The sequence below is a fragment of the Nelumbo lutea genome, chromosome 1 (genome assembly GCF_056320005.1).
Source record: "Nelumbo lutea isolate HS-2025 chromosome 1, American lotus-T2T, whole genome shotgun sequence".
In the NCBI taxonomy this organism is placed as follows: domain Eukaryota; kingdom Viridiplantae; phylum Streptophyta; class Magnoliopsida; order Proteales; family Nelumbonaceae; genus Nelumbo; species Nelumbo lutea.
Genome location: NC_142684.1, coordinates 195,903,710 through 195,929,742, shown reverse-complemented (window position 1 = coordinate 195,929,742; position 26,033 = coordinate 195,903,710). Strand labels below are relative to the sequence as shown.

Below are 26,033 nucleotides of genomic sequence, written 5' to 3'. Positions count from 1 at the left end.
GAAACTGCCCCATATCTCTCCAATTTGGCCCTCACTACAGTTGTTGCAATAGACTCTAGAGAAGTTCTGGTAGGTGGTCCTAATAAATCACTAATCACTACCATATTCACATTTCCCTTCTTGTTTTTGAGCTGGTTCGGTATAAGGTGTGGGTAAAGCTTCCAATAGGTATCTCTAGTATGTTTAGGTTTCTTACAGTAGTTACAAATCAGATCCTTCCTATCCTCATTCCTAGGTTCAGCTCCACCCTTATCTCCACTCGGCTTAGGCTTCACTGTGCTAACCATAGCTGATTGCTCAAGGCTTGCATTCCTCATCATCACATTCCTCTTACTCTCCTCTCCAGACATAAATGAAGGGATGGGAGATCCATTATATCGATGGCCGAACCCTGCAAGAAGGTTGGGTGAAATTTCAAAAGTTTCCTTACTCCCATCTGGGAATCCTATTCCCAATTTAGAAAACTACATTTTCAAGGTGCGTTCTTGTAACCAAACCGGACCAAATTTGAAACCAAAATTAGGGAGGGATATACCTGATACGGAATCCACGCAAGAATGCTCCTCCCATCGTAGGTGTTCACGCCCAAAGAGTGTACCAAATCCTCCCTCCACTGAAGATGACACAGCTTGGGATGAGGTAGGATCAGCAGGTAGTTCTTCACCAAGATCTAGTGATTCTTCAGTAAGAATCGAATGGGATAGTGAGCACAACTTCTAAATTGTTTCTTCTGGCAAGAAACAATATCAAGATCGAATCTTGATCAAATCCAAAACTGGAGATCGAACAGGGTAGGGTGTCAAGAATAGGAAGGAAAAGAGTTGAAGGCAAGATCAGTCTAACTGAGTTGTATTCTCTCTGTATTGCGTGAGTGTGTCTTCAAGGTTCACCCTACTCTTTTATTTATAGCCTTAAAGAGACAACTTCCTAATCTCATTAAGAGTTTCTTGATCCAAATCTTTATTTGGATTTGGACTCTTTAAATGATAAGGATAATCCCTTATCTTATCTACAGATAAAAATCAGCCTTCCTAATCAAATTAGGAGTTCCTTGATCCAAATCTTTAATTAGATCTGGACTCTTTAAGTGGATAAGGATAATCCCTTATCTTATCTACTGATCCAAATCCCAGATCCGCCCCTATTTAATTAATCTAATTAACCCAGTTCGAAATGGGCTTTTAGGCCCATTAAGCTTTCAGGCTCACTTCCTATTTAATGCTGGATAGCTTGGCTCTCTTTGTATGGGCGGGATCCTAACATTGATCTACACATCAGCCACATGGGTTCAACCTAGCCTCTGTTACAAGGCCTGGCCGAATTCACTATTGAATATAGTGAACCCCTGAGTCTATCACCATGGGCTCTTAATGGGCCCAACATTTACACTAAGTGGTCCTTGGGTCCAGCCATCTTATGAAGGCCCAAGGACTGTGGGTAGATGCAAGATTAGACCATCAGGTATAACCCTCAATGGTCTTACACTTAACCTCTCAGCCCTTAATGATCAAACATTGCCTGACAAGAGAGGACCTCTCCCTCGGCTACAAGGTACAGTGCTGCACTCTCTACACACATGGATTCCGGGAATTAAAACCTTTTGCAAACATTTTGAAACCATAATATATATCAGTATATCTCTATATAAATATATTTTGCAAAACCAAATTTCAATGGTTGAAATCAACTGCCGGCAGTTTAGGTTTCCATCAGAGAGAGTGCATCCCCGATCATTCCCTTTGTCCGACAAAGGGGCTAATCCTGTCACTATGCTCACCCACTCAGATGAATTCTCGGATTGTCCCAACATACCTAGGTTTTGACCCCCTCTAAGGATCTCACTGATTGGAATATCAAAGACAGCCCAATCTGACACCTAGTGCAGTATCATAATCGAGTCTAGGGGTCAGGTGTAACATTCCAGTTTTGCCCATTTATCTCCAATGTCCAGGGCAATACTGGAATTTTGGTCCGGTTTAGGATTTCAAGAAAACCCACACTGCATGTACCTCAGGTCTCACCCTAGCAGTTGAGACAAGCGACCCCAACCAATTTGGTGGTACATCAGTGTTAGCCTTGGCAGGATAAATATCCCTAGATTTATCCAACGGCTGTGAAGATTCTAAACTAACACGAGTCTCATATGTGTCCAGTTTAAGGGTATTACACAGAAACACACCATAATAACATGAATCAAATATGTACTATATTCATTTACAATAAATGGCATAATGTACATCATGTTGATTGGAGCTAAGGGCATACACTGTCTAACAATAAAGGCATATGCTAGAGAGAGAGTTACACTGTGCTGGGAAAGAATATGTTATCGTGCAATGTCATATTCAGGGTTAAGTTCTGCTAGAAACTCAAAAGCCCTATTATTCTCATTTAACTTCTGTTAAGTTGCTACATCTTTGCTACTTTCCCAAACCACAGTCTCCAAATGATCTATCTCCTACCATAAGGTTTTGAGGGTTGAAAAATAAATGGGAATAGACTTATCTCCCTGCCTAGTAGCAATCACCCGGTTCCTCAACTAGTAGGCTCTAGCAACATTCTCATTCTTTGAATAAGTTTTTGTTGCTCTATCCCAAATCTCCTTAGTTGTGTTAGCCCATAAAAAGTTCTTACTTATATGGGGTAACATGGAATTGCACAACCAAGTCATCACCATATAGTTTCTTGTACCCACCGGGTGTAGTTCTCTCAAGTTTCTTTTCTTAACTGGTGACATACCCCAATTTCCCACGAGCTCTAATGGCCATTTTTGTAGATTGTGACCATTCTAAGTAGTTTGTACCATCCAACTTGACTGTAGTGGTCTCAACCCCAAAGAGATCTCTAGTACTTCCTCCCCTGGTTCCATTTCACCCGCAAATTTGTTTTTAACTCCACAACCCTCCATAACTCCCAAAACAGATAAGGAAATCAATTTGAGATGAGAAGAAAGAGATTTGTCTCCTTTAGAAACCTCAAACACTTTCTTGGTACCTTAGGAGCCCTTCCCTCCAAAGATTCCCTTTTCTGTGGGAGTAGAAGAAAGAAAAGAGGTTGCCGCTTCCTCTAGAGGCCTCTAGAAAGGTTGGGTCTTGAACCGCCCTCTTTAGAAAAACTCAAGAAACCCTAAAAAGCTAGAGTGCCACTTCCTAGGTCAAAATTGAAGAGTCCTACTAAATTAGGACTCTTTCCCTTTCTCTAGTTCTTCCTGATTTTGGCGCTAAACCTTAGACCAGATACAAGGGATTGCAAATCCACCAAAAAATCCAAAAACTAGGCTTACCTGAAATTCTCGATCAGCCCTTTACCTCATCATGCAATTGGCTGATCTAGGGCTGCATGATGGAACAGCTTAAACAATCTATAAATTGGCTTTGATACCAAGTAGAAAAGTTTAGAAAGAAGAAAAGAAGGTTTATGCAGAGAATAAAAGAGGAGAGAAATTGAAGACAATGGGGGAAGCCAAAATTAGGTCTGGACACCCCTTTCATTAGCTTATATACTCATAAATAATAAACTGAATACAAAGACCAGTATGCCCTTAGTAAGTCGGCTTCTTATAAAATCTAGGTAAATACTCTTAACTTAAACATAAACTAATGGGCCTTGGGCCCAATAAATCCTTAACCATGCTATGTAAATAAAAACAAGTGATATCAGCCCAAAACTCAACATCAATTTAATAAAAAACATATAATAAAAATTAAGACGAAAGTTAAAATGGCAAGCAATTGACATATATAAAGAAGAGAAGATGGATACAGACCAAAAGGGAGACAAAGAGAAGCATACCTATTACAATTGCTTAACTTTTTCCTATTTGCTATATAGTTTTTTGTTTTGGTTTTTTAGCCTTGAATGTGCAATTATATTTCTTGTAATGATCTCTTGAAGTTTTACTAACTAATTCAATGTTTCTAGAAAATTTTCCTGAATTTTTAGATTTTCCAAATATCTTAGTGAAATTAGAAAAATATCTCCAAAATTTCTCCAACTTTACGTGGTGAAGTGTTCGTTGATATTAATATTATGAACCATGGTTGTATCTGAATCTGACATCTCTAAGATGCTTCTGATTTCGGAATAATTAAATAATCAAAGCTTGATAATTGGTTGTCTTTTCCATTGTCAAAAACCATTTTTGAGCTTCATTTTCTCATAGATTGTATTAGTTTGGTGTTATTCTGAAGTTATTACATTTTTTGCCCTAGTTTTTTAGTGTTGTCACCCTTGATTGGCCCTTAAACCTTATTGTGAAAATTGGATATTTGACTTCTGTTTCAGGTAATTTGTTTGAGATAAAATTTTTTCTAATGATTGATTTGTATGATGCAGGTTTGGCATGCTATTAGTAGGGATAGGAAACCTCTTCGTAAACAATACCTGGAGGCCATTTTACCCCCATTTGTTGCCATTTTGAGGCGGTGGCGCCCACTACTAGCTGGAATTCATGAGCTTACTTCCTCAGATGTTCTAAATCCTCTCGTTGTTGATAATCGTGCCTTGGCTGCAGATGCACTGCCTATTGAGGTGATTGAACATAAAATCTCCTAAATAGGCATTTCTCCAGTGCATGTAAATCTTTTCTTTTTATGCGCTCATTTATGAGATTTTGTTACCTGTTCTACCACTTCTTTTGGATGATATTTTCGTGACAGTTTTCACTTGCCAATTTTAGTTCTTAAACTATAATTCTAGTATGTCACTGTTGTGATGATATAATGAAAATATAATTGATTATTATATAACCAAAAAAACTCCAGAAATCTATAGATGGATCCCCTATTAAGAATCACCTTTCATTATCCTTTTTTTAGTGGACCATCCATAGATTTCTGGAGTTTTTATGGTTATATTAACATTCAGTTTATTTTGCTTCCTACTGCATTTTTTTGACATATTCTGGTCAAAATTGTTTTAGGCTTCTCTTGCCATGATATCACCAGGTTGGGCTGCAGCTTTTGCATCTCCTCCTGCTGCAATGGCATTGGCAATGATTGCTGCAGGTGCTGGTGGTGGTGAAACTATAGCACCTCCACCACCTACACAGCTTAGACGTGATTCGTCATTGCTTGAGCGGAAGTCTACCAAGCTTCACACATTCTCAAGCTTTCAGAAGCCTCTGGAGACACCTGACAGGTCAACATCAGCTCCTAAGGACAAGGCTGCTGCAAAAGCTGCTGCATTGGCAGCTGCACGTGATCTTGAGAGGTTTGCAAAGGTTGGTACCGGAAGAGGTCTGAGTGCTGTAGCTATGGCTACATCTGCTCAACGTAGGAGTGCAAGTGATATGGAGCGTGTGAAGAGATGGAATATCTCTGAAGCCATGGGAACTGCCTGGATGGAATGCTTGCAGTCAGTTGATACAAAATCTGTCTCAGGAAAAGATCTTAATGCTCTATGTTACAAATATGTTGCAGTCCTTGTTACAAGTTTTGCTCTTGCAAGAAATATTGAACGATCTGAGGTATGCTTACTCTAATGCTTCTTGCACTGGAGATGTCTTTAATAATTAATATAACAGCTAGGTATTTTATCCTTTTGGCAGGTTGACAGACGCAACCAAGTTGCTGTTATAGATCGACACCGTTTGTCCACTGGAATTCGTGCTTGGCGCAAATTGATTCGCTGCTTGATGGAGATGAATGGCCTTTTTGGGCCACTGGGAGAACATCTATCTAAGCCTGAGCGTGTATGTTGTCAATAACTCATTCTCTAACACATTTTCCAAGAACTATTCTACATTTTGTTGCATTTATTTATTTATCTCTAACTGATCTCTCTTAAGCATCATCGTCTTAGATTTATTGGTATTTTTTTGTCAAAACTATTGCTGTGCAGATATTCTGGAAGTTAGACAGTATGGAAAGTTCTTCAAGGATGAGAAGATGCCTGAGAAGGAATTACAAGGGGTCTGATCATTTGGGTGCTGCTGCTAATTATGAAGACAATATGCAAACTCTGCAAAATAGGGAAAATGTAATATGCCCTTCTACTAGTTCTATAGTAGTTGCAGCAGCAATTTCAATGGAGGATGTAAACGAAGATGATGAACAGATAGGCACTGATAACTTGGATGGTAGAACACATGATATGGAGGAGGGTGGAGATAGTCAACAAAGGCTGTCCACACCAACGGAGCAACCTATGCAGGAAAAAACTGATTCTAGTGATGCTCAAGTTTCTAACAATGAGCATTTAGTCCAACATCCATCTGCAATTGCACTTGGGTATGTTCCTAGTGAACTTGATGAAAGAATCATTCTTGAACTTCCGTCATCAATGGTCAATCCACTGAGAGTCATCCAAGGAACTTTTCAAGTAAGTTTGGTATATCATTCGGGCTGAATTAACATTTATTTTCATGCATGAGTCTATCTCATTCAAGAGTCATAGATATGGATAAATATTTTGTTGTCTGATACACCATCCAGTTAACAAACTTAAGGAACACATCACACACACACACCCACACTAGTAACTGTGCACGTGCTTTGTATGTGGCAATTTTTGATGATGATGATAGTAAATAATGTGTTTCCAAAATTTCTATAAATTTTACATTTGTATATCTATAAGAATTATTCTTATTTGTCACACTTATTTTTTTTAATTTCATAGTATACAATATTAGATTTGTTCCCAAAATGTTTTCATTTGTTTTTTAGTTTTTATTATTATTTAATTATGAAATCAATGGTTGACACATTTAACCCAAAAGGTTGAATTGTTGACCTGCCACCAAACAGGAAAACAACTCCATTTTTGGGTTGGTCTTAAATTTGTATTTTATTTTTATCATCAGTAAAAACAATTATTCTTTGTCACACTTGTTTTTCTTTAATATGGTTAACTAATATAGGATTCAATGAAAGAATAAGAGTTAATACCCTAAACATAAGACTTAATGAGAAGGAATTGAATGAGGAGAAATGTAAATAGTTCAGTTACACATTGTGCCCTCACAATTAGAGAGTGACCATATTTAAAACAGGAGTATTCGAGTCAATAAAAAGATTAAAGAAATATTAATGGGTATTAATACCTTAAATATAAGACTTAATGAGAGGGATTTGAATGAGGGGAAAACTGTACATTTCTGTTTATACAATTATTGAGGGACCAAGTGAAAAAATTAGGGTATTTTAGTAAAACAAAAGTTCTACACTCTCGTTTTCACACTTTTAATAATATATATACTTCCGAGATAGTTTGGTTCTTGAAGTAAAGCATAGAAAATAATATACTCAAATATACTTATGTACATAAAAATAAGTGATACTAAATTGATTTGAAAAACATAAGTGATATATTATAATAGTACAATGAAAAAGGTGTTGATAAGTAAAGTCAAAATAGATGGTATGGAAAAATTAAAGTTTGTTTTCGCAGAAATGTTAGCATGTGTCTGGAATTTATATGAGCCACTGTCTAATATAGCTGGATTTTAGAAAAAAAAAAGGATTTTCTTTACCAGATGAGGATGCATTCTTTTTTGTGTTTCACATGTGGTACAAAAAGGGATATAAAATTTCTTGGTATTTGAGTATATTATTATACCACATGGGATTAGATGGAAGGGAACTAACAAAAAGTTTCAATTTCAATGACACCTTTGTTGCTAATTTCATATCTACAAATATGGTACAAAAAGGGATATAAAATTTCTTTCAGATACATGGTAAATTTTCAATTGTGCCTCTTTCAGATAACGACGAAAAGAATAAATTTTATGGTTGATGATCACATTGACAACAGTGCTGTGGAGGGTGGGTCTGATTCCAGTCTTGAAGATAGATATCAAGAAAAAGATCGAAGCTGGTTGATGTCTTCTATTCATCAAGTGTTTAGCAGAAGGTAAGTTAGTAGTGAGTTTCTTTCAGTTATCTGGTTATTTTCCTTTCTATTGCATTTTACCGTGTTCACAATAATTGAATTTTCATTCTCTATTCACTTGGGATTATAGAGATGTGAGCATCCTCTTCCCACCTGCTGACATTTGAAAACTTTTGGCAGAGCCTATTTCTTTCATTTTTCACTAGTTCCAATTTTGGGGGAAACAAAATATTATATTGGTAATATGGTATTAATCCATTTTCCATTAAAGTCTATATTCCAATAGTCCAGACACACACAAACACAAAAGAATGTTTGTTTTACTAATCAAAAGAAAAAAGGAGAGAAGATGGCATTTCTTTCCTACACCAATTCCTTATTTTCGATGTGTTTGATGTGCACAAAGGGGTCAATTCTGCATATCTTGAATGTAGATACATGTGGATGTGCATGATTACCACTTATATCTGGTTCAGGTTTAGTTCCATCAGTTGCTTGGAAACAAGACCATTTTGTTACTTTTTAGTTCTGAATAATGGTTATGATTATCTTGGAGATAGGAATAGTTAGGAGCATTTTTGTGGGAAAAGGAATAACTTTCCTACTTCAGCTGACACATGAACTAAATGAAGAAATTTTCTGCTGTCATTGTTGGAAGTAAAATGATACAATTTTTGGAGTTTTTTGGAGCACTATCTCATTTGAGGTCTATTGGGAATTCGAAGAGAGAAATCAGGCAATTTAAAGGAGAAAAGTCAGGATAATAGAATGCTGATATTGGATTGTTATTTTGGATTGTCTGATAATTCATCCCGAATTTGAAAATATTGATAGATCATCTTTTGTCTTGGATTTTTCGTCTATTCTTGATATTGTCAAAGACAGATTTGAAAGTAAAACAGACAGAAAATACAGCAGATTTGTGGGTGTGTCAAAAGTGAGGTTGACACCCAAGGAAAAGATATTTATATTAAAAGGTAAAAGGACCAAACTGTCCTTAGTATGCACATAGGTAGTATACATGAGAAACTAGAGTACAATAAAGAGTAAAGTTACAAAGATAGCCCTCTTAGCTAACTCTCTTTATCTCTACACACCCCTTCAAACTGATGCCTAGAAATAAGCATCAGTTTGTCAATGAGAAATAAATTTCATGCCCGAGTCATCGCCTTGGTCAATAGATCAACAAGTTGGAGGCTAGAGGACAACATGTGGGGAAGAGAAATACTACCAACATGAAGAAGATCATGAATGAAGTGGAAATCAACTTCGGTGTGCTTTATGGGCTCATGGAAGACAGGGTTGGGTGCAATTTTTATTGCACTGACATTATCTGCCAAGAGGGGAACAGAGGGTGGTGGCTCATGTAGTATGTCATGTGGAAGAGCTTGGAGCCATATAATTTCACTACACACCGAGGACGCAGCTTTGTATTCAGCTTCAGTGGAGGACTTTGATACTATAGATTGTTTCTCGCATTTCCAAGAAATGAGAGAGTTGCCTAGGAAGACACACGGGCCTGTAGTGAATCGTCGAGTGTCTGGGCAACCAGCCCAATCAGCATCTACATAAGCCGTGAGGCTCATAGAAGATGAGGAGGAGAAGAACAGGTCATGAGATAAAGTTCCCTGTAGATATCTAATAATCTGATGAGGTGCAGATAAATGTGGTTGTTGCAGAAAGGACACAAACCGGCTCACAATTTGCACTACATAAGATATGTTCAGCCGAGTCATAGTGAGATATATTAGACTACACACCAACTGTCGATAGAGAGTAGGATCCTCAAAATAAGAACCATCACCTTTACTGAGTTGTAGATTAATCTCCAAGGGAGTATCAACAGTCTTGGAGTCACTGAGTTAGCCATTTTGACAAGGTCCATTGCATATTTATGTTGGTTAACAAAGTAACCATGAGAACAACGGCTCATCTCTAGTCCCAAAAAGTAGGTTAAGGGACCCAAATCCTTCATCTTAAATGATTCATTGAGAAGCCGTTTCAAATCAACCACTTCTACATCATTTCTTATAGTGATTATATCATCAACATAGAGGAGAAGAATTGTCACACCCTGATCCCGATGCAAGGTAATTAGTGAATGATCTAAGGGGCTTTGGACAAATCCAGCATCAGTGATGACAGATCGGAATCTTTAAATCCAAGCCCTAAGTGCTTGTTTCAGGCCATACAAAGACTTCTTGAGAGGGCAGGAAAGATGTGGATCTCTACAATATCTAGGAGGAGGTTTCATGTAAACAATTTCCTTCAATTCTCCATGTAGGAATGCATTCTTGATATCCATCTGATGAATTGTCTAGTTTTTAGCTGTAGAGATGGCTAGAAGAAGTCTAACAGTAGTCATTTTTGCCACAGGAGCAAAGGTCTCTGTAGAGAAGATGGGCCGAATGGCCCATAGGCTGTTATTCTATGTTATATTTATGTTCTCTATAATGGGCCTTATTCTGGGCCCATACTCTTCTATGCTGTGTTTTTTGTAATTTCTTGCCCAACCAAGGGCCTCTCTTGTAATTATTCAAGAATCAACTTAATAAAATTGTATTAGAGTGTTAGAGGGAGAGTTAGTTCGAAACTCTCATCCTCTAGCACTCCTTGCCGCCAGCTCTCTCTCTCTCTTATCTTCTCATTTGTTTGTTTTTTTCTGGTTTTCATCTAATCTTACACAGTCCCATACTTCAAAGGGCTGTTTTCAACTTGGTATCAGAGCAGGCCTGAGCTTGGCGTGGCCCTCATGTGGGTATAGTTCAACCAACTGCATGAGGGTGATCTAAGGCTGGAAGTTTAGATTCATTCGCCTGATTCTTGGAGGTCATTGGAGGGTGCCCAAGGCTCTATTCGCTTGGAGAATAGTTCGGTGACCAGGAAGAATCAGAGAGAAGGAATGTTTGCCCTGATTTGAAGCTCAAATCAGAGATTTATACAACTGTAAGTTGCTTCAGTTATTACTGGGTTGTTTTTCTGATTTGTGGGGACTGTTAAAGTGCTCGAAACCCCTCTAAATATGCTTTGTTGTTTGGCTGTTGTTGGCCTGATTTAACTCAGATTTCTGGGTTAGTTTCTCATCTTGTTGGACTGCCAAGTGGCCGAAACTTGTTTGGAATAAGTGGTACGAGCTTCTACTTCAGTTTAGTTGCTTCTTGGACCTATACGGACTGCTCTTGAAGTGGTTCTTACTTGTTAACAGTGGGGTGTTCACTACTGCATACATAGTGTTTGTAAAAAGGCCTCTTAAGTACCGTGGACTGTGTTTTTGCTCTCTTGAGGGCACTTATTGTTGGAAACCTAGAATCCCTAACTAGAAAGGGACTCCAATCAGGTACATAGTGTTTGGAGGTCTGTTGGTTGTCTCTTGAAGGCTGAATCAGGCCTTCTTCTTCTTGAAAGAGCTGCCACCGAACTTGATTCTCACGGCTGTCAGGTCTGAACTGGCCTTGTGGGTAGCTGTGTTTGTTGCTGATTTAACTCAATCTGAGTTCATCAACAATCAGTACACTAGTGGAAGCTTACCAAAACCTTAATTGAAGCCTTTACATGATGGACTTCTCAAATGTTGAGAGTAAGAGTGTTGCTGAATATGAAGATTTTCAGATGCAGGCACGGGTTGGAAATTACATCCTGGTCTTGTTCCTGCTCGATTCCAGAAGAAAAATGATAGTAGAAAGACAGGAAGTGCAAATGCAGGCACGGGTACAGATGCTGAAGTTGAGCCTGCCTGTGCACAGTTGGCGGCCATGAAAGTTGAGTATGAAAAGTTTGGGAAAATGATCAGTCATCTTGAATGTGTAACTTCATCATCCAACCCTTCAGGAAGTCCTCTGCATTTTCTCACTCAGGTATAAGAGCTTCTGCTAACCATGCAACCACTTCAGGTAATCCTAAGACCCCTTGGATCATAGACTCAGGTGCTTCTGATCACTTGACCAACCTTTCCACTTTCTTTGTTTCATATGATTTACTTCCTGGTTGTGACAAAATCACCTTAGCTGATGGCTCTCTTGCCTCTATTTCTAGCAAGGGAACTATCAAGGCTACAAACTCCTTACTCCTATCTTCCACTCTTCATGTACCTAGATTAAATACCAATTTGTTATCTGTAAGTAGCTTAACCAAGTCATGTGTAACCTTCTTTCCTTCCCACTATGTTTTTCAGGATTTGGAGTCTCGGAGGGTGATTGGGAGTGGCCATGAAGCAAATGGGATATACTTGCTCGACACTCCTGGACAATGCCTTGATCATCCTAAGAATGTTGCCTTTGGTTCTACCTCTTCAGAGCCTGTCAGTCGAATTATGTTGAGTCATTGTCGTTTGGGTCATTTGCCTTTTTCTGCTTTAAGTCATCTATTCCTTGAATTGTTTAAGGGAATCAGTGTGTCCAGTCTTAATTGTAATTGTGTCAGTTATCAAAGCATTGTAGAACATTTACCCTTTGAGCAATAAAAGATCTTCTTTTCTTTTTAATATTGTGCACTCTGATGTGTGGGGGCCTTACCACTTATCTTCTATGGGGGGCTACAGATACTTCATCCTGTTTATTGATGATTTTTCTCGATTCACTTGGATATTCCTAATGAAATCTTGTGATGAAGTTCCCAGACTTGTGAGGCAATTTCATGAATTTGTCTTGACTCAGTTTGATACCAGGATTAAGATTTTCAGATCTGACAATGCAAAAGAGTATTTTGAGAAGAGTTTATCCTTGTATCTCTCTGACATGGGGGTTATTCATCAAAGCTCTTGTGTTAGAACCCCTAAACAGAATGGAGTTGCTGAAAGGAAAAATAGGCATATTGTTGAAGTTGCAAGGAGCCTTTTGTTTGCCTCACATGTTCCCACAAGATTTTGGGGTGACGTTGTTCTCACTACTACCTATCTCATAAACCGTATGCCATCCAGGGTTTTATGGTTTAAATCCCCCTTCAGTCTTCTGCATCCAGACAAGGATCTCTTCCCTATTCCTCTTCGTGTGTTTGGCTTCACCTGTTATGTACACATTCCAAGTGCCGAAAGACATAAGTTTGAACCAAAAGCCCACAAGTGTATCTTCCTTGGTTATTCCCCCACACAGAAGGGTTACTGTTGTTTTGATTCAAAGACTGGTACACGATATGTCTCAATGGATGTTACCTTTGATGATCTTTCTCCTTTTTATGGTTCCTCTCAGGAAGGACATTGTCTACAGGGGGAGAGTTTGTCACAAGTGTTTGCTCTTCCTCTCCCTCTCCCAGTTGAGTCTCTTGATGAGCCTGTGTCCTCACCAAATGAATCAAGGGAGGATCAGTCACTGCATTCTCCTTGTCCTAGTGCTCCTATCTCTTTACCTCCTTGTCCTACCCACAATCCCAAGGTGTATCAAAGGCAAAGATCCATGAATGAGCAGGTTGGTTCCCTTACAACAAGTGAGCCTCATGCACTACCAATCATAGATGAAACTGAAAGTTGAACTTCCACAAGGCATAGTTCGATCCATTAAATTTGATGGGAAGGACATTCATACTTTTCAAAGCCATTAATAGTGAAACAAAAGTGCTGATTTTCAAATAAAAATATCAGGATTCAAATCAGAGAGGAAGAGAATGGAGTACCTTTTACTCGAGTGTCCAAAAAGGAAACTGTAACAGTAGATCGAACCAAGAGTGAGATGAAAACCCTTTTTAAACCAAACTGAACCCAACCAGGCTGAAAGAGATCACAAGAGCTCCTCTGGGCGATACTAGATCTGGAATTTCAAGTGGATCTGATGTCTCCAAGTGCAGATCTAGAAAAAGAATGAATCTGATGTCTCCAAGTGCAAACTTCCAGGTTTCAGGTCTGTCAAAGGGCTGATCGAAACAGCCTTGAGAAGAAATATTCAGGGGCATAAAAAGGGTTCACAAGTACTGATGGGAAGACCCCTAGAGCCAAGAGAAACAGAGAACATAAGTGCCACTCAGTAGATCAGATCGTGACCTGCTTTAATACCATGTCAGAGACAGATCTGAAACAGTAAAACAGAGAGAAAATACAGAAGATTTGTGGGTGTGTCAAAAGTGAGGTCGACACCCAAGGAAAAGATATTTATATTAAAATGTAACAGGACTAAACTCAGTATACACGAAGGTAGTATCCATGAGAAACTAGAGTACAACAAAGAGTAAAGCTACAAAAAATAGCCTTCTTGGCTAAATCTCTTTATCTCTACAGATACCACCTTTTGGAGATAAAGAAAAAGGATATTTGATGGAAAAAAGTGGGAGAATAGTATTATTGATGGTGAAAATGTTTATACATCCTCCTTTGGCTAGTATTTTTCGACTATACCTGATGTTGTAATAGAGGATGTTTACATTGTTCTGCTTTTGGTTTGCTTTTTATGTATGTGGTGGTTGATATTGGGATATTAACTACACTGCCTCTCTTTGTAACATTTTTTGTTTCATTCATGAAATTTATTTATTTTTTGTTATCAACAAAAAATGGGACCACTACAATAGAATTTCCGGTTCAATTATTCATGTGGATGCATAGAACCTATATGAGAATACAAGATTACAGGTACAACAAGGAAATGAAAATCCCAAAACCTAAAAATCAGCTAACCTATTTCATGCATCTTAAACGTGGGTGACGTGGCACATAACATAGAACCTCTAAGTAGGATTTATATAACCAGTTTTGAATTTCTCCTCAAAGAGCCACTTTCCATTAGCTTAATGGCTGCAAATTGAATATATGGACTTAAAGGACCTATGGACTCCATGTTTTATGTTGTAAACTGTGCTTCATGTATGTTATTGTTTTCTCTATCATTACTGTACTACTTTCAGCCCACTAAATCATTTGTATACCGATTCCTATGGGTTTCTTATCAAAGAAAGTTCCTACTGTGGTCCTAGAAAATCTTATAATTGTTAAAACTCGGTATCTCAGTCAGAGTTTTATAAAATCTCCTAAATGGATGAAGTATCTTTTTCGGATGTGTCTCCAATTTTGGAACTTTATGGATTCTTCAGAGACACTTTCAGTAACTTCTAGAAATTAAAAGAACAATGATGAAAGGAAAAAAAATCATGTGAGATATTAATTCACTATTAGAGAAACAGAAGAATACAAGTCCATCTAACATAGGCAACCTAATGTAGGACTGAATAGAGAAAACGGCCCTGAACTGAAATTTCAAATTGAAAATTCAGTTAGGTAGCTTTCTGTTCTAGAAAAAAAAATATATCGAGGGATTTGGCTTGAAATGTTAAAAATTTGATATTTTAACAAGAGAAAAAAAAAAAAGAAACTTGAAAAACATGAGTTATAGTGGAAACTTTGGGCATTAATTTTGTAGTCCTATTTGTATTGCAGTTATATGAAGGTTTAGTTAGATTAAGGATCTAAATGGTCTAGGAATAAGTTCCTAGGAGAACAACTAAGATTTTAGAGAGATAAGATGGAGAAAACTCAAAAGAAAAATTGGAAACTTCTGAAATTTCTCACTTGGCACTTAAATATATCCTTTAACAGTCCCAAACTTAAGTTATTATTTGATCTTACTTGCCTGCAATAACTGTTAATTAAATTCATAAGAAAAATTGGAATTTATGATTACAATATTTTTTCAAGAGTTATTTAAAATATTTATTCAATCTGATGGATATTCCAAACAAAGTTTTGATTACAATATTTTTTCAAGAGTTATTTAGAAGAGTTTGAGTGTCTAATTGCAACCTGAAAATTAAAGGACAGGGGAAATGGTTTTTTTATCGTGATTACATTTGTTTTGCTTAAAGATACTGGTTGATGCACGTTTTTTGAATTTTTCAAGTGTGTCCAGCATCAAGATTCATTGCACCTTGCACATGTTCAATGAAATTCTTGAAAGGCTACAGGTTTTATTAGGGTGAGTTTTCATAACGTATAAGGGCCATTTATTTTTAGTTGTTTTTATGTTCCATTGTGTTATTTAATATGTCAAAATCTTTGGTTGAGTGTCCCTCATATTTTCATAGTTGTGGTTTAGTCATTGTTAAATTGGTAGTGTACCTTTGTGGCTGGGAAATTTGCCAAGAGGTGGATTTGATGATTGGATCATGTCTTAGGAAAGATTCGTGAGCCTGTGAGTACCATCTAATAGTTAAAGGCTTGTCTTTCCATGGGTAAGAGCTGAAAACACCTCTATGAGTGTAAGCAAGCAGATTAAGGGACATTGTTTGGTGTAGTGGTAAAACTATGGGCTGACAAAGCATCATATACAGGTTCAGATCCGAGAGTGACCAATTTATAATGCCAGAGTTCAGGTCTACCCAGTCCGCTCCTCCCAAGACCCCAGATAGTTGGGACCAATATTGGTAATGGCCTTTAGTGTACCAAGCTGATATACTTGAAACACAGATGCAGCAGTCCCAAGTTAGTTCGAGATCTGTTCAAGAGAAGAAAAGAAGAAAGAAGAAAGAAGAAGACAAGAAGAAGAGAGGGAGAGGAGAAGAAGGAATGAGAGAAAGAGAGAGCAGAATGAATTGGTTCTGCTGCTCCCTTCATTGGCTTTTATATTACTTGAGAAGAAGATACAATGACAAAAATACCCCTATCGACTATGACAGAGAAAAAATAACTACAGCAGTCTGAAACAAAACAAATAAGGATGGAGAGCATATTTCTGCAGCTAACAAACATATAGAACCAACTAGGTATCCCTGTCTACATCTCTACACTCCCCCTCAACTTGGGAATAGATATTGAGTATTCCCAACTTGCATAAATCTGTTTCCATCTTGACTTTAAGGACTGCCTTGGTGAAGAGATCAACAAGCTGCATATCAGAGGCAATATATGGCAAGCACACTTCTTGGGAGGCTACTCTCTCCCTAGTAAAGTGTTGATCCACCCTAATGTGTTTCGTCCTATCCTGCTGTCTTGCAATATTAATAGCAGCTTGATTGTCACTTCAAATAAGGATCTCAGCCATTGAACTTCTGCCACTCCCTGAGTCATAGATTTGTGTTCTGCTTCAGCACTTGAACGAGCTACTACATTTTGTTTCTTACTTTTCCATTAAATCAAATTTCCTCCAACAAAGATACAGTACCCAAAGTGTTGGAGCCCCAGCCCATGTGAGACCGAAGGTCCATACCCCTAACCAGCACGGGGACCAGCCCACTGTGCCTATAAAGGCCCACGAGGAGCACAATATGCTGAAAGAAGCCAAATGCCTGCCCATTCGCTACATGTACACAAGGAAGACACGTCAGCCATGAACAGTCCCATGCACATGTTGTGATTTCCTTGTACACTATAAATATCTGAGAATAAACGAGTAGGGCAGACCTGGCTTAATCCATTTCTCTTCTTCTTTTCTTAGTAGGAGGTTAGGTCTCCCTTGAAGAGACCTCTGCGGTGGGCAGAATCCCATCAAGTTGGTATCAGAGCTGCCGGCGGTGAAGGATGACGAACACGAGATCCTCTGCAATGGAGGGATAAATCGATAAGATCGAAGAGCTTCACAAGGTGTTCGGGGAGCTGAAAGATTTGAAGGACTCCATGTCGAGGGGTATCTAGCCAGTTCTAATGATCATCCCATTCCAACCTACGAGAAGGAGATAACGAAGGCTCTAGTTACTTCGGCCACCCACATGCTGGTTCTGGATTCGGGAGGATGGCCAAGTTGGTATTTCCCTCGTTCTCAGGTGAGGATCCCATCTCTTGGATATTTAGAGCCGAAAGATTTTTTGAGATTAATGAGATTCCTAGGCATCAGCATGTGTCGATGGCTTCGATCCATTTAGAGGGGGAGGCCATCCAGTGGCTCCAATGGTATCGACGCTCCAACCCCCAGATTGGGTGGACAGAATTTACAGAGGACCTCTATCACCATTTCGGACCATTTGGGTCTGAAAACTTTGATGAAGCTCTATCGAGACTTAAACAATTGGGGACGGTGAGGGAGTACCAAAATGAATTTGAGAGGCTGGCTTCTCGAGTATATCGATGGCTTCGGTCGGCGTTGGTGGGAGCTTTCTTAGGGGGATTGAGGGATTAAATCCGGTATGAGGTGAAAACTTTGCAACCGGTCACTGTAAATGCGGTGGCTCACTTGGCCTGCCTGCATGAAGAGAGGCTGAATAAACTCAGACGGGTGAATAAACCAGCTCTGATCGGGCCAATCATCAAGGCTTCCCAGACCAAAACTGAACTGGGCCCTACCAAACTGGTTAGACCGAATGGTTTACCCCTCAAGCGTCTCTCCTGAGCGGAGATGCAGTCATGTCGCAAGCGTTGACTGTGCTATAACTGTAATGAAAAGTTCGGGCTCGGACATCGTTGCAAGAGACCCCAACTGTTTCTATTAGAACCGGAGGATCCCGACGAGGAGGGCCCCACAATTGAAGAAGGGACCCCAAAAAATGAAGAAGAATCTACAGAGCAGGGGACAGAGATTTCCCTCCATGCCCTGACTGGCTCGTCATCACCTCGAACCATGAGGCTAAGAGCAGTGATCGGGGGCAGCCCAGTGGCAATATTGGTGGATAGCAGGAGCTCTCTAAACTTTGTTTTAGAGCAGCTAGTTGACCAACTCCATTTAGCGGTGGAACCTATACCAGTTTTCTTAGTCCATGTAGCTAACAGACACAGGCTCAGTTGTGATGGGGTTTGTAAAACCATGAAAATCAAGGTGCAAGGGCACTTACTCCAAGCTGATCTCCACCCGTTGGAGTTAAGGGGTCCCGATGTGATTCTGGGCATCCAGTGGCTATGACAATTGGGCTCAGTAACCTGTGATTGTGTCCAACTGACCATGACTTTCACCATAGAAGGGCAGAAATGCACTCTTCGAGCCCTCGACCCAGGACCCCCATTGCAAGAAGAATTCGACCTTACAATCAAGCCGAGCCCCCATTTCTCCCCACCGGTCATTCTTTATTTGGGAGGAGGCCCAATGGGGCCCACACTTGACTACCCCTCTGGGTCTGTAGGCCCAGGAAGAGATCTCATGGAATTATCCAAATTACTGCAAGCTTACTAGAATGTCTTTGAAGAACCCATGGAGCTTCCCCCGAAATGGGATCAAGACCATAAGATTCCCATATTGCCAGGGGCGGGACCAGCCAATGTGAAGCCATACAATTATCCACATTTCCAGAAGTCTGGACTTGAAAATATTGTAGCTGATCTGAAGAAGAGGGGACTGATACAGCCTAGTTCCAACCCATTCTCTTCACCTGTCCTGTTGGTAAAAAAGAAAGATGGCACATGGAGATTTTGTGTTGATTACCGAGCCTTGAACCATAACACAGTAAAAGACAAATTTCCCATACCAGTGATTAACAAGCTGTTGGATGAGTTAGGAGCTGCAACGGTGTTTTCCAAACTAAACTTGAGGGCTGGATACCACCAGATCCGGGTCCACCCGGAGGATGTGCCAAAGACGACATTCCGGACTCACGATGGGCACTATGAATTCCTGGTTATGCCCTTTGGGCTGACCAATGCTCCATCCACTTTTCAAGCTTTGATGAATGATATATTTCAGCCCTACCTCAGACAGTTCATTCTGCTATTTTTCGATGACATACTGGTTTATAGTGACAGTTGGGATGCCCATCTACAGCATCTAAAAACTACCTTGGAGATCCTGAGGCAACATCGGCTCCACGCCAAGAAAGACAAATGTCTATTCGGCCAGACAGAGGTGCACTACCTCGGCCATATTGTCTCTCAAGGCCAGGTTAGAGCTGATCCTAAGAAAATTGCAGTCGTGGTTAATTGGCCCATTCCAGACTCCATATGGTCCCTTAGGGGGTTCTTGGGCCTAACCGGTTACTATAGACAGTTCATTAAAAATTATGGCCTAATAGCTGGCCCCTTGACCCAACTGCTCAAAAAGAATGCCTTTAATTGGAATGACCAAGCCCAAGCTGCATTCCAGGACCTCAAATAGGCTTTCTCCACTAGTGTCGCCGGAAGCGTGTTGTTAAACACTTCAGAACACCAGTTTAAACATTTATAATTTTATTTTGATTCTCAAACAACTACTAACATAAAGTGATGAGAACGGGCCGTATCCATAGGGAAGCAGGGGAAAGATAATTACGTACTTAGATCCGGGAGAGAGAACACAAAGGGGGCTTGCAGAAATATAAAATTGATTAATTAAAAAAATGGAATTCATTAAAATCAAATTTGAACAGTATTGAGAATAACAAATGCATAAAAATAAATAAATAAAAGGAACGAAATAAAAATGTCTGAGAATCCGATTAGAGGTAGCAGTCTCCGGATCTCTCCTTCGACCCTTGAACTTCTGGAGGTCGGCCTTCCGTCTTACCTGGCCAAATTTCAGATATGCAGAAATGAAATGAAGTACAAATTAAATCTAATAAAAGAAAAATTTGCAAGAAGGAAAAATGAATTGGAAATTAAAGAACAGAAAGTAATTCTAAAACCGAAGAAAAAATGGTTGGGATTCAAATCAAGAGGTGGTAGTAGTGGTGTTGGCGAACTGCAAGTAGGAACCCCTCCTCTTTCTTGGGCGTCCTCTTCTTCCTCTACCCTTGAATTTCTCAAGATCAGCCTTCTTTCTTACCTGGGTGAATTGACCAACCCCTTCTACAGGGCCCCCGGGACCCTTTTTATAGAGAAGGGTGGACAACTAGAAATAAGGAGAAAGATGGGGGGCGACAACTAGGATTTAACAAAGTTAGGGATGCCCTAGGGTTTCTAATGGATGGCTAAGATGGTTTTGGGGTGATCTTATGGATGAGAATGGAAGGAGAGGGCACCCAATATTATGTAGGGCTAAGATTTGGGTTCCCAGAAATGTAGGGTGTAGATTAGAACATCTAGGGTTGAAGGGTTAAGATTAAAAGAATAGGTGGCGCCCTAGATTGAATGGTTGGGATATAAGATGGAGGGAGTGGGTGAGATTTAATGGTGAAGATTAGCAGAGTAGGTGGTGCCCTAGGGTTTAAATGCTACCAAGGAGAGCCCTAAAATGGATGGTGGAGATTAGGAGTGGATGGTGGAGATAACATAGCTGGGGCAGCTAGGGTTAGCTTGGGAGGAAAAGAATGGATTAGTCTTGAACCCTAAACCAGACCAGATTTGAAACCAAAAGGTAGGAGAGGGAAATACCTGATACGAGTAGCAGTAACTCCCAACGAAGGTGTTCATGCCCAAGGAAAACGCTGAAGACTACTCCCACTGAAGTTGACACAACGTAGGGTGGTGTAGAATCAGCAGGTGGTTCTTCAGTAAGAACCGAACTCTTCAGCAAGAATTCGATGGAGGGTGAGTGAGCACGAGTTCAGATCAGTTTTCCACCAAAAACTAATATCAAGAACCTTTCTTGATCGTTCATACAGGTGGAGATCAAACTGGCAATGGCGACAGCAACAGGAGGAGGCAAGAGCAGAAGATGGCGTCAGTCCAACTACAGTTGTCTTCTCTCTTGTATTAGTAATCTGATTGGATGATTTGGGGTCTGCCCTCCTCCTCTATTTATAGCCTTAAAGAGAGGTTCTCCTAATCCCATTAGAAGTTTCCTAATCCAAATCTTGTATTTGGGTGTGGACTCTCTTTAAGAGATAAGGATAATCCCTTATCTTATCTGCAGATAAAGATTAGCCCTCCTAATCTTATTAAGATTTTCCTAATCCAAATCTTTATTTGGATCCGGACTCTCCGAGTGGATAGGGACAACTCTTTATCCTATTTGTTGATCTAAATCCCAGAACTGCCCCTCTTTAATTAATCAAATTAAGCCATTTCGAATTAGGCTTTAGGCCCATTAAGTCCATGTGCTCACTTATCTTCCAAACTGCTGTTAGTTGGGTATCCTTGTATGGCATGGGACCCAAACATTGATCTACACATCAGCCACATGGATGGAGCCTAGCCTCTGTTACAAGGCCTGGCCGAATTCACTGTTAGAGACAGTGAACCCCTGAGCTCATCACCATGGGCTCTTAATGGACCCAACACTTACACTAAGTGGTCCTTGGGTTATGCCACCTTATAAAAACCCAAGGACTGTGGGTAGATGCAAGATTAGCCCATTAGGTATTACCCTCAATGATCTTACACTTAACCTCTCAGCCCATAATGATCAAACACTGCCCGACTGCAAGGGACAGTGCTGCACTCTCTACTGACATGGATCCCGGGAATTAAAACCTTTTGCAAACATTTTGAAACCAATAATATATATATATGTATATCTCTATATAAATATATTTTGCAAAACAAATTTCAACGGTTGAAATCGATTGTCGGAAGCTTTGGTTTTCATCAGAGAGAGTGCATCCCTGATCATTCACTTTGTTCGACAAAGGGGTTGATCCTGTCACTATGATCACCCACTCAGATGAATTCTCGAACTGTCCCAACATACCCAGGTTTTGACCCCCTCTAAGGATCTCACTGATTGGCATATCAAAGATGGCTCAATCTGACACCTAGTGCAGTATCATAATCGAGTCTAGGGGTCAGGTGTAACATTCCAGTTTTGCCCATCTATCTCCAAGGTCCAGGGCAACACTGGAATTTTGGTCCGGTTCAGGGTTTCAAGAAAACCCACACTGCATGTACCTCAAGTCTCACCCTGGCAGCTGAGACAAGCCACTCCACCCAACTTGGCGGCACATCAGTGTCAGCCTTGGTAGGACAAATCTCCCCAGATCTATCTAACGACTGTGAATATTCTAAACTAACACGAGTCTCATAAGTGTCCAGTTTAAGGGTATTACACAGAAACATACCACAATGACATGAATCAATTATGTACTTTATTCATTTACAAAAAATGTCATAAGGTACATCAATCTGATTGGAGCTAAGGGCATACACTGTCTAACATCTCCCACTTGCACTTAGGTCCAATCTGGTATAAGCCGGAGTCCCATACTTTCCACGTATTTTTCAAACACTTTCTGTGTTAGTGGCTTCGTCAATGGGTCTGCTACATTTTCCACTGATGCTACCTTTTGGATTAGGACGTCTCCTCTTCCAACTATCTTCCGTAGTACGTTGTACTTCCTCTCGATGTGCTTCGACTTCGAATAGGCTCGTGGCTCCTTAGCCTAAGCGATAGATCCAGTGTTGTCACACAATTGTGGAATGGGTGATGTGCTGGATGGAACTACTCCTAATTCATGAATGGATTTCTTCATCCATATGGCTTCTTTGGCAGCTTCACTTGCGGCAATGTATTCAGCTTCGGTTGTGGAATCCGTTGTGGACCCCTATTTGCTGTTTTTCCAGCAAACAGCACACGATCCTATTGTGAAAACATACCCAGATGTAGACTTTCTACATTTGGATCTAACCTAGATCTGTAGTGAACAACCTTCGAATACTAGACAAAACTCTTTTGTCCTTCGAAGGTACTTGAGTATGTTTCTCACAGCAGTCCAATGCTCTTGTCCTGGGTTGGCTTGAAATCTGCTTACTACACTCATTGCCTGAGCGATGTCAGGACGAGCGCATAGCATGGCATACATGATGCTCCCCACGGCTAAGGCATAGGGAACATCCTTTATGCCCTCAATCTCCTCGGGTGTCTTGGGAAACATGCCATTGGAGAGAGTGACTCCATGCCTGAAAGGAACATTTCCTTTTTTGGAGTTCTTCATGCTGTATCTTTTGACTATCTTGTCAATATAAGCAGATTGGGATAATCCTATTATCCTCTTCGATCTATCTCTATAGAGTCGAAGACCTAGTATATAGGAGGCTTCTCCAAGATCTTTCATGGAGAATTGTTGTGAAAGCCATATTTTCACCGTAGTCAACATTCCTACATCATTCCCAATGAGTAGAATCTCATCTACATTCAGAACCAAGAACGTAACCTTATCCCCACTGGATTTCTTGCAAACACAAGGCTCATTCGGGTTTTTCTTAAAGTCAAACCTTTTGACAGTAGAGTCAAACCGGATGTTCCAACTCCTACAAGCTTGCTTAAGTCCATATATGGATCTATTTAATTTTCATACAATGTGTTCCTGACCCGCAGCTATGAAACCTTGCGGTTCTTGCATGTAGATATCTTCAGTAAGATCTCCATTCAGGAACGCAGTTTTGACATCCATTTGCCAAATCTCGTAATCATGCTGCTATAGCTAGCCGGATCCTAATTGGTTTAAGCATGGCCACTGGCGAAAAGGTTTCCTCATAATCGATTCCCTCTTTCTGAGTATACCCTTTCGCCACAAGACGAGCCTTGTAGGTCTCAACCTTACCATCGGGGCCCTTTTTCCTCTTATAGATCCATTTGCAACCGATTGCTTTTACCCCAGGGGGCGGATCTACCAGAGTCCAGACTCCATTGGTGTCCATTGAGTCCATCTCAGCTCTCATGGCATCTACCCACTTCAAGGAATCTATGTTCAACATAGCTTCCGTATAAGTCACGGGATCCTCCTCACTGATCGTGGCTTCCACCTAGTAACTATCCTGGTCATAGCCGAAACGAACTGGAGGCCTGGAAACCCGGGTAGATCTTCTAGGTTGGTCATTACCCAGAGCTTGTGGGACACCTCCCACTACCCCTGAGCTCTCCTCATTAGCCGTTTAATTAATTAAAATTAATTAATTAAAAAAAAGGAATTCATTAAAACCAAATTCGAATAGTACTAAGATTAACAAGTGCATAAAAATAAATAAATAACAGAAACAAATAAATAAAAGGAACGAAATAAAAATGTCTAAGAATCCGATCAGAGGTAGCAGTCTTCGGATCTCTCCTTCGACCCTCGAACTTCTTAAGCTAGGCCTTCCGTCTTACCTGGTCCAATTTCAGATCTGCAGAAAAGAAATGAAGTACAAATTAAATCTTATAAAAGTTAAATTTGCAGGAAGGAAAAATGAATTGGAAATTAAAGAACAAAAAGTAATTCTAAAACTGAAGAAAAAATGGTTGGGATTCAAATCCAGAGGTGGCAGTAGTGGTGTTGGCGAACTGCAAGTAGGAACCCCTCCTCTTGCCTTGGCGTCCTCCTCTTCCTCACCCTTGAACTTCTCAAGATCAGCCTTCTTTTATACCTAGGTGAATTGACCAACCCCTTCTATAGGTCCCCTGGGACCCTTTTTATAGAGAAGGGTGGACAACTAGAAATAGGGAGAAAGATTGGGGGCGGCAACTAGGATTTAGCAAAGTTAGGGATGCCCTAGGGTTTCTAATGGATGGCTAAGATGGTTTTGGGGGGATCCTATGACTGAGAATGGAAGGAGAGGGAGCCCAGTATTATGTAGGGCTGAGATTTGGGCGCCCAGAAATGGATGGTGTAGATTAGAACATCTAGGGTTGAAGGGTTAAGATTAAAAGAATAGGTAGTGCCCTAGATTGAATGGTTGGGATATAAGATGGAGGGAGTGGCTGAGATTTATTGGTAGGGGAGCTAAATGGTGAGGATTAGCAGAATAGGTGGCGCCCTAGGGTTTAAAAGCTACAAAGGAGAGCCCTAAAATGGATGGTGGAGATAGGAGTGGATGGTGGAGATTACACAGTTGGGGCGGCTAGGGTTAGCTAAGGAGGAAAAGAATGGGTTAAAAAGGCTCCCTAGGGTTTGCTAAGGAGAGGGGAGCATGGTAATATAGTAGGATAGGCGCCAACTGGGTTTAGCAGATAGGAGGCGCCCTCCTGTTCTTAGTTCTTTACAAAAACACCCCCTCTCTCAACTGGTCTTTACACTAGCTTCCCAATGGGAGGATATTACCATGGATTTCATCATGGGACTCCCAACTTCCATGGGTAAATCAATAATTATGGTAGTGGTGGATAGGCTAACCAAATACAGTCATTTTATTGGGCTGAAGCACCCATACATAGCGGCCCAAGTGGCACACACTTTTGTCAAAGAGGTGACCAGACTGCATGGCACCCCACGATCCATTGTGACGGATAGGAACCCGGCTTTCATGAGTCGCTTCTGGACTGCATATTTTAAAGCCCAGGGGACTCAATTGAACCACACCACCGGCTACCACCCACAAGCCGACGGACAGTCCGAAGTGGTTAACAGGTGCTTGGAGACTTATTTGAGATGCTTTACGGGGGAGAGGCCCAAATAGTGGATAAATTGGCTGCCATGGGCCGAGTTGTGGTACAATACCACCTATCACTCCTCATTGGGAATGAACCCATTTAAGGCATTGTATGGGAGGGAACCACCTCTTATACTTCCCTATGAAGTGGGGTCAACTGCAGTGGCAG

At 40.3% G+C, this 26,033-nt stretch overlaps 1 protein-coding gene across 5 annotated transcripts in view; it reads left to right on the top strand.

The window, feature by feature from the left end:
• Nucleotides 1-26,033, top strand: part of LOC148880171 (BEACH domain-containing protein C2-like) — a 149,556-nt gene that overhangs the window by 97,926 nt on the left and 25,597 nt on the right. For all 5 annotated transcript variants that reach the window (XR_016104484.1, XR_016104483.1, XM_088961987.1 and 2 more), the window contains 5 exons: nucleotides 4,336-4,530; nucleotides 4,922-5,467; nucleotides 5,549-5,692; nucleotides 5,842-6,321; nucleotides 7,709-7,857. Coding sequence is in view for 3 of the 5 variants with exons in the window: in XM_088961987.1 (XP_088818113.1) it covers nucleotides 4,336-4,530; nucleotides 4,922-5,467; nucleotides 5,549-5,692; nucleotides 5,842-6,321; nucleotides 7,709-7,857 (1,514 nt within the window). In the remaining 2 variants the exon portion in view is untranslated. The remainder of the gene's footprint in view (nucleotides 1-4,335; nucleotides 4,531-4,921; nucleotides 5,468-5,548; nucleotides 5,693-5,841; nucleotides 6,322-7,708; nucleotides 7,858-26,033) is intronic.